Raw genomic sequence first — 9,463 nt, 5'->3', positions numbered from 1 at the left:
CATCTGATTCCTCACATTTCTCCTTTAATAAATTCTAAACAGAAACTTTAACCAATTAGAGACATTATGGAAAGATATGATAGTCGGTTTGATTACATGATATCGGTTTGTATTGGTGGGCGATCGTAAATGAGGGACTGCCTGTCTTTGGAATATAAAACGCAGGGACTTTTTCTCCCGATTTTTTGGTGAGAAAAAGTGTCTTATTTTTCAAAAAAAATACGGTAAATACTTGAAAGTTGGGTGAAAGTGATCAAATCTGCCCAAAATATTGACTTGTGTATGGCCTCCTTTAATCTAGCTGCAACCACTTCTAGCTTTCATACACAGGAAATACACAATCGTGATCTTGGTTAGCTGGAGATTGGCAAATCTATTATATTATATAAAATTCATATACGTCTGCTCTGCATAATTTCCCTTGAAAGTGAACATCACTAATTGCAGATTAGAATGTGACATCAAATTATTAGTATAATACCCAACATGAAGATAGTGTAGAAGAGAGTTGTCGGTGAAATATTTATTCCTCTTATGACAGGTTTACTTTACATTCTCCTAGTAGTTAGATCTCAGGATCAGTATCTACTGTAGTGTTTAGATGAAGCTGATGTGTCCACAACTTCCTGAAATAAGTACCTATAGATTATCTACATAATGAAAGTTCAACCTGTCCCATAATACCTTCTTCTGAATCTGTGTTTTATATATGTCTTGTACAAAGAAGTAAAATGTCCATGTTGGTAAACAAGACCCATAAGCACCATGTTCGTCATACAAGAAGGTTCTGCTTGAAATCAAAGGAAATTAAAAATGAAGGATTGTGCGTATGCTGCAAGAGAAAATAATAAGATGCATTTAGACTTTAGAATGTAGAAAAAACATAAATACAACTAAAAAGAGAATTAGAACTCTTGATAAAAATAAGACTGAAAAAGAATGATGAAGAATAAGGCATTCCTAGTCCCCATGGATGCGTTGCTAAGCCCGGTCTGCCTGAGCCCATGCATATCCTGTTATTGCCTTTACTTCTGAGTAGCTGAAGAACAGATCCTTAGATACCTGTAAACCTCTTGCTTCTTGAAATTTGGTCCCCGTAGATTTACGAGTTGCCTTTTTTTCTTAACTTTTGTTGGTTCAAAATATTTGGGTGTGGTGTGGCGATGCATAATACTCCTTTAGCTGTTATAAGGAGTATTACCCCTACCTTTCGTGTCCTTACCTCTCCCTCTAGATTGTAAGCCTTTGGGCAGGGTCCTCCTCCTTTTGTGTCCTACCTGATCATGCACCTCCATTACTGTGAACCCATGCTAGGCATCTGAGTAAACCTAACTTGCCTAATCTCCATGCTCCCATCCAGTGACTGACTAAGCATTACCTTGTACTCATACTGTGCTGCATGATCTGGTCTTTCTTGTATTCATGTATTGTCATTTTGCTGCATGTCACCCCTAAATGTTGTCTGTAACCTAAACTAATGTCCAGCGCTGCGTAATATGTTGGTGCTTTATAAGTACAATAAATAAATAAATAAACAAGCTAAGTGTTCTTTGTCAAATTTTCTGTTGTTGTTTTAGGGAAAGTTGGGTAAAAGTGCTGTTCAGCTACCAAAGTAAAGTTAAATTGCTCCTAATCTTTAATATTAGTAGTCACCAAATCAGATTCAGAAAATGCCATCTGACAGATGTGTTCTAATATTACTAAAATCTTACACAAGTATATAAATTAAGAAGGGTCAGAGGAAAACATTGTGCCCAGTGTGACAGACCTTCAGAAGATATTACAAACAGTGATAAATGGACATGGCAATTTTTGTTTCTCCATAATTTTCACGAAAATGTCTCATTTTTGCACTAATGAGAATATTTTCAAAAATATGTGGGCATGAGAAAACACATATTCACCCAATGCCTTGAAGTCTATGGGAATAAGAAAAAAAAACATGTTTGCACAGGTAAGTACACTGTATGTTCAAACACACACTTATGGATGGGCAATTGGGCATGTGAAAACAGCTGTATTTGCACCAAGTTATGGGCATGCATGTAACTATTTTTTCCAAATGCTTGGAAGCCAATGGGCATGTGAAAACACATTTACAGGAAAGTTTTATGTTTCCGCAAAAAAGATTATGCTTTGGAAAGTCCATTATATTTTCATACAAGGCATTATAATTTGAAAGTGAGAAAAAAATGTGAATGCAAAAATTATTTTAACAAAAATTACAGCTCAACCCTAATTACAAAGGCTTGGTGGATGCAAGCCCAGACTTAGACCTAGTTCACACTGCAAGAGCTTTTTAAGCACAATTAATTTGAAAAACTCTTGGTAATGCAATGCTATGGAGGATTTTTATAAAATCCCACCGCTCCAGTGAGATCACACCCATAGCATTACATTAGTAAGGGTTTTTTTAAATCTCAGGCGCTTAGAAAAAGCTCTTGCAGTGTGCACCAGCCTTAAATAATTTTTAAAATTTTCTTCTATTATGTATCAAATATTTCCAAACCTCCTTAGTCATATCAGATCAAAATAAGAATTGTTACCAGGTGAATGAGTTAGTGGATGTGCAATTGTATTAACATATCAGCACCTGCACTGAGAGTTTCACCTGCACTGAGAGAGGGCTGATCGTATGTGGTGAGCACTGGCAGCATTTTTGACTTTGCCAGCAATTTTTTTATCTCCAGTAATTGAGCCATACCTTTCGCCTTTACGCAGAAGATCAAATCCTTTGTTTATTTCATCAAAAGACAGTTTGTGAGATATCAAACCATCTACTTTGAACTTTTCTGAGATCAAATCTGACGCAAGTTGAGAAACATCATCCTTGCCTCTAAAACCTAAAGGTAAATTGAACATAAGATGTTACAAAATAAGTTACATGATTATAACTAAATACATAATATAAATTACTATCTACATTTACTGTGCCCAAATGTCTGAAACTAGATAAAAAATACCCCAATGTCAAGTGACACAATCTTTGTACTTGAAGAAGGGATGTGGGCACTAGGGACAATGGTGTAGGGAATGATGAAGCGGCTTCTGCAGGCAAGTAAGGAGAAGAACAAAGGACATGACCAACAATTGCCACTTAAAATCTGGCATGTTAGATCATTAAGTGACTTTGGCAGACGTCAGGGGACACCTGCACACATGCTATACTGTATTCAAAGTCAAGAAGGCCCTCATCGACTGTCTCAGCCAAAAACAGTCCAGCCTTTCTATAAGGCTTAACAGATTGATGGATAATGCTTTATCTTTGAAAGATAAAAATTATTCGCTTTTGCCCGGAAAGAGATGATTATCATTATTAATACAGTAAAATATATAGGAACATCTTTTGAAAGATTCAAGCTCAAAGATAGTAACAACCTATTCATGGATGGTAACCTTTCAAAGTGATTTTGAACAAGCAAATAACATCATTGAAAATGTAATTACAGTAATTTATATTACTGGGGGGTTAAAAAAGAGGCAACCTGGAAGTCTCTTTTAGTGACCCTATGGCCTAATCATTTGGAACTAAAAGTCCATTTAAGGTTCTCCTATAGGCTGATTTGGTCTAAAGATGTGGTCTAAAGTGTAGATTACTGTAACAACCAACTCATTTATGAAGACATTATAAAGGTACACACAAACAGCGAATCAATCAAATGACCTTTAGCTCAGTGGAAAAATTATAGAGCAGTCTATTGCCAGTTATGTTGTGCAGTAGTGACACAAAATACAGACTGAAGATCTGACCTTCCTTACACTAAAGGTGGTCACTGGTCTCACACCATTACAACCTTTTTGTTTATATTGATTATGACATAAAAATATAAAAACATAAAAAAAGAATCTGACCAATGTATCACAAACCTGTGTTTGATTATTTCTCCAGTTTTTCTCCAATTATGAAAAAAAATGATTGAAAAATCCCCCCAAAATGGCTTAGATCTTTAAAGAAATTGGCGCAGACACACAATTCAATTTTTAGAAAAATGTATATATATAGTACAGACCAAAAGTTTAGACACACCTTCTAATTCAGGGAGTTTTCTTTATTTTCATGACTATGAACATTGTAGATTCACACAAACTATGAATTAACACATGTGGAAGTATAGTACATAACCAAAAAGTGTGAAACAACTGAAAATATGTCTGATTCTAGGTTCTTCAAAGTAGCCACCTTTTGCTTTGATTACTGCTTTGCACACTCTTGGCATTCTCTTGATGAGCTTCAAGAAGTAGTCACCTGAAATGGTTTTCACTTCACAGGTGTGCCCTGTCAGGTTTAATAAGTGGGATTTCTTGCCTTATAAATGGGGTTGGAACCATCAGTTGCGTTGTGGAGAAGTCAGGTGGATACACAGCTGATAGTCCTACTGAATAGACTGTTAGAATTTGTATTATGGCAAGAAAAAAGCAGCTAAGTAAAGAAAAATGAGTGGCCATCATTACTTTAAGAAATGAAGGTCAGTCAGTCCAAAAAATTGGGAAAGCTTTGAAAGTATCCTCAAGTGCAGTCTCAAAAACCATCAAACGCTACAAAGAAACTGGCTCACATGCAGACCGCCCCAAGAAAGGAAGACCAAGAGTCACCTCTGCTGCGGAGGATAAGTTAATCCGAGTCACCAGCGAGGAGAACGCCAGCGCATACCACTAAGGCTGCATCTGAAATGACCACCAGCTCAGTGTGTAGCACCTATATAGACTTTCTACACACTTCGCATTCAATTCAGATGCAAATCATATGCAAATCTGCTACTACTTATCATGCAAACAGGAAACTCAGGAGAAGTAGTAGCAGATTTGCATATGATTTGCATCTGAATTGAATGCGAAGTGTGTAGAAAGTCTATATAGGTGCTACACACTGAGCTGGTGGTCATTTCAGATGCAGCCTTAGTGGTATGCGCTGGCGTTCTCCTCGCTGTTCTACCAAATGTAAGTTACACATTTTTTTCTGCTTAGCTGCTCCCGAGGTTTTAAATTTAGGTTAGGTCACTTGCCCGGAGGTCTGCCTCACCGTGGCGCAAGTGTCTAGTATAATATACTTTGCATGCAAACCATATTGGAAGCTAAAGTACCTCCTAGTTTAATAAATGTTAGCACTTGTCTTGGATGCAGGGTATGCATTTTTCAGTCTGGCAGAGGCGGTGTATGCCTATGCGATTAACCATTCAATTGCAGCATGTGTTTAGGGATGCGCAGCCTGTCCCCCCACCTTTCCTTAACTTTGTAACTATGTAACTGTCAGGTTAGCTGCTCCCAGCCCCTCCTCCTGAGTTTCCTGTTTGCATGATAAGTAGTAGCAGATTTGCATATGATTTGCATCTGAATTGAACGCGAAGTGTGTAGAAAGTCTATATAGGTGCTACACACTGAGCTGGTGGTCATTTCAGATGCAGCCTTAGTGGTATGCGCTGGCGTTCTCCTCGCTGTTCTACCAAATGTAAGTTACACATTTTTTTCTGCTTAGCTGCTCCCGAGGTTTTAAATTTAGGTTAGGTCACTCGCCCGGAGGTCTGCCTCACCGTGGCGCAAGTGTCTAGTATAATATACTTTGCATGCAAACCATATTGGAAGCTAAAGTACCTCCTAGTTTAATAAATGTTAGCACTTGTCTTGGATGCAGGGCATGCATTTTTCAGTCTGGCAGAGGCGGTGTATACCTATGCGATTAACCATTCAATTGCAGCATGTGTTTAGGGATGCGCAGCCTGTCCCCCCACCTTTCCTTAATCCGAGTCACCAGCCTCAGAAATCGCAGGTTAACAGCAGTTCAGATTAGAGACCAGGTCAATGCCACACAGAGTTCTAGCAGCAGACACATCTCTAGAACAACTGTTAAGAGACTGTGTGAATCAGGCCTTCATGGTAGAATATCTAGGAAACCACTGCTAAGGACAGGCAACAAGCAGAAGAGACTTGTTTGGGCTAAAGAACACAAGGAATGGACATTAGACCAGTGGAAATCTGTGCTTTGGTCTGAGTCCAAATTTGAGATCTTTGGTTCCAACCACTGTGTCTTGGTGCGACGCAGAAAAGGTGAACGGATGGACTCTACATGCCTGGTTCCCACCGTGAAGTATGGAGGAGGAGGTGGGGGTGCTTTGCTGGTGACACAGTTGAGGATTTATTCAAAATTGAAGGCATACTGAACCAGCATGGCAACCACAGCATCTTGCAGCGGCATGCTATTCCATCCGGTTTGCGCTTAGTTGGACCATCATTTATTTTTCAACAGGACAATGACCCCAAACACACCTCAAGGCTGTGTAAGGGCTATTTGACCAGGAATGAGAGTGATGGGGTGCTGGGCCAGATGACCTGGCCTCCACAGTCACCAGACCTGAACCCAATCGAGATGGTTTGGGGTGAGCTGGACTGCAGAGTAAAGGCAAAAGGGCCAACAAGTGCTAAGCATCTCTGGGAACTCCTTCAAGACTGTTGGAGGACCATTGTAGGTGACTACCTCTTGAAGCTCATCAAGAGAATGCCAAGAGTGTGCAAAGCAGTAATCAAAGCAAAAGGTGGCTACTTTGAAGAACCTAGAATCAGACATATTTTCAGTTGTTTCACACTTTTTGGTTATGTACCATACTTCCACATGTGTTAATTCATAGTTTGGATGCCTTCAGTGTAAATCTACAATGTTCATAGTCATGAAAATAAAGAAAACTGTTTGAATGAGAAGGTGTGTCCAAACATTTGGTCTGTACTATATATACATATAAAAAAAAATCAGTCATTCCAAATCCACTAAGATTTTAAAAAATGGGAAATTCGATCTGATTTCTTGCTGGAATAAAAAAAAATGTTTATTTGATTTTACCATACATTCTTTTGATTGTAGTGTGTGTGGCCACATTACACTGCACACCAGTACTTCGCACTCATTACACTGCACACTCACCCCAGGTCCATGAGGTATTCATTACATATGGGAGGAGACCGGCCAGAGGTCCATTTGTTGGTCATCAGAAATCGATTGCCACTACCACTATGGATCCAACCAAGTGCTTTCAAGCAAAATCTTTCCAGCATGCCATATTGATCGCTTCAATTTAATTTAGGCTGGAAATCGATCAAAACTATGACTAGGTGGCCATGCTGCCGCATCGATCTTTGACAGAATTTGTGGGATCTGACAGATTTCTGGGTGCCCGCCCACATTTCCACACACCCTTTTTTTGACATACACCACCCAAAATTAGCTGTGCGCTGTTTGACACACTTCAGTACAGCAAGATTGCTAACCCGTGGTGTGCCTTCTCTTCATTCTATATTGGAGAGTGAGTCTCCACCGCTTTGTACTGCAGTAGGTAGATGGATAGGAGATTGGAAATTTGCTGCTGTACAAATACATAGAAAATGATAGTTTGGAAATGGCTATTTTTGAAGTAATATGTAGGGATATGTATAGTTATATAATGTCTTCTTATATTTTAGTTTTGAACATACCACAGTGCCTGTGTAATCTCTGTTGTTGCCACACCTACCAATATTTTAACTCCTAACCCAAGCCCAAAACATAAAGGTTTGAAAGGAACAACATATTGAAAGACATTTTGCAAGCATTATTGTACTACTTGGTGATTACCTTGGTCTGAACCTACCTCCAAATATAGCCCCCTTTAAAGTACGGCCACCTAGAAGCAGTAATGGATTAAGTGGGAGTTGTGAGAGCAAAGGAGCTGCTCCAATAATGACTGTAACACCCGAGCCAGGATAGGAAGACAGAAATGCTGACATCTAAATATGTAACAAGAATATGAGAAAGCAACATATTAAATGTTGTCTTTTTTACATCCATATTATATTGGATTCAGCTGTAAAATGTGCAATTACCAAACAAAAACTGAGTGTGGTGATGCAATCCTAGCAACATCACACCACATATTTAAAGTAACCCCGGACCGAAGCTTGAGATCAAAAAAAGATAGTTACCTTTAGAGAGGGAAGCCTCAGGATCCTATCAAGGCTTTCCTCCCTACTCCAGCATCCTCCCTTGCTTAGCGCGGCCCCCTCCACATTAGGGCTGCAAAGCTCCTCTTCCTATAGTGTGGCCACGTGTGAGCCCGCTCGCTCATGCACAGTAGCACGGAGCCCGCAGCTCTGGCTTACTTCGCATGTGTGGTCAGGCTCACGCGGCGAGTAGCCAGCCACACTATAGGAAGAGGAGCTGCACAGCCCCGATATGATTAGCGACAATGCCTTGTTGCTATTCTTCTGGAGAGTCACGCTCAGCAATGGGGGACATCACAGCAGGGTGGGAAGCCTCAATAGGATCCTGAGGCTTCTCTCTCTTAAGGTAAGTATCTCATTTTGTACCTGAGCTTCAGCTTGGGTACTCTATAAATCAGATATAATGCGTACATATGTAATAGCCGCCGGGAGACTTGGGCGCAGGGTACAGCCGGTATGGCTTATCCTGCTGCTACACAAGTCCCAGTGACGTTAATTACTATTCCCCCTCTAGGTCCACGTGGATAGTGGTGAATGATATAATTCAGCTTCCAGCTATTTTGGAGGCAGAATTATAGTGTTTTAAAATGTAACTTCTGCTCTGTCTTCTGAGGGCATAAGTTACTCAGTGTGCGCCCAAATCTCCTGCGCTGTGATTACAGCGCTCGAGATATAATGCTTTCTGCAAAATATTGTAAGAATTATTTTACTTTGGCATGAGTTAGTAAACAAATAGGCAATCTGGTGTTGCACAGGGAAATGTAATAGGGTGTTATTCAAGACAGGAGCAATAAAAAATAGGAAAACCCATCAAAAAGTAGCTGATGTTCTGTTCTGATTTATCTATCTCTAGTGATTGGGTACAGTGAGGGGCTCATGGGTAGAAAACTAGCCGAATCCATGATTCTAATGAGGCTTAATTGCCTCAGGTGTGTGCATGGGGCACAGGGGGTTACTTACCCAGATGTCCGGGCGCTTCTCTGTGTAACAAACGCTCACACGCGTCCATTGGGACGTGTTCCAGCACTCAATACCGCACACTTCCTCCTTCGGCCGGAAGGAGCAAGTACATGGAATTGAGTTGTGGAACTCATACCATTGGACACATGCGAGCGTTTGATATGCACAGAAGTGTACGGGCATCTGGGTAATTAACCCCTGTCCCCATGCACACACCTGAGGCAATTAAGCCTCATTAGAATCAAGGATTTGGCTAGTTTTCTACCCGTGAGCCCATCGCTAATTGGGTATAACATCTAACTCCACTCTGTGCTTGATCTCTGAACTTGAAAAAACAGTGTTTGGACTATGGGAAAAGCACCACTTAACCACAAGTTCCAATAGCATGAAGCCATGCAGAATCTCAGGCCAGCCAGTCCCAATATAGATCAATCTGTCATCAGTCGATCCACACAGTATTTTTCACATAAAACCAGGCCCTTTATTAAATCAAGACATACAGAAATTCAGCAACAGCTGAAATGCTTCAGACCACACTGAT

The 9,463-nt window shown here is 40.1% G+C and overlaps 1 protein-coding gene across 1 annotated transcript in view; it reads right to left on the bottom strand.

Annotated features, from left to right (window-relative positions):
• Nucleotides 1-334: 334 nt before the first annotated feature.
• Nucleotides 335-9,463, bottom strand: part of LOC137547346 (alcohol dehydrogenase 1-like) — a 44,830-nt gene continuing 35,701 nt past the window's right edge. The window contains exons 7-9 of the mRNA XM_068270851.1: nt 7,614-7,749; nt 2,705-2,843; nt 335-832 (exon numbers count right to left, since the gene is read on the bottom strand). Of these exons, the coding sequence (XP_068126952.1) occupies nt 808-832; nt 2,705-2,843; nt 7,614-7,749 (300 nt within the window). The 3' untranslated portion in view covers nt 335-807. The remainder of the gene's footprint in view (nt 833-2,704; nt 2,844-7,613; nt 7,750-9,463) is intronic.

The sequence above is a fragment of the Hyperolius riggenbachi genome, chromosome 1 (genome assembly GCF_040937935.1).
Source record: "Hyperolius riggenbachi isolate aHypRig1 chromosome 1, aHypRig1.pri, whole genome shotgun sequence".
In the NCBI taxonomy this organism is placed as follows: Eukaryota; Metazoa; Chordata; class Amphibia; order Anura; family Hyperoliidae; genus Hyperolius; species Hyperolius riggenbachi.
This window is presented reverse-complemented; position numbering and strand designations above follow the sequence as displayed.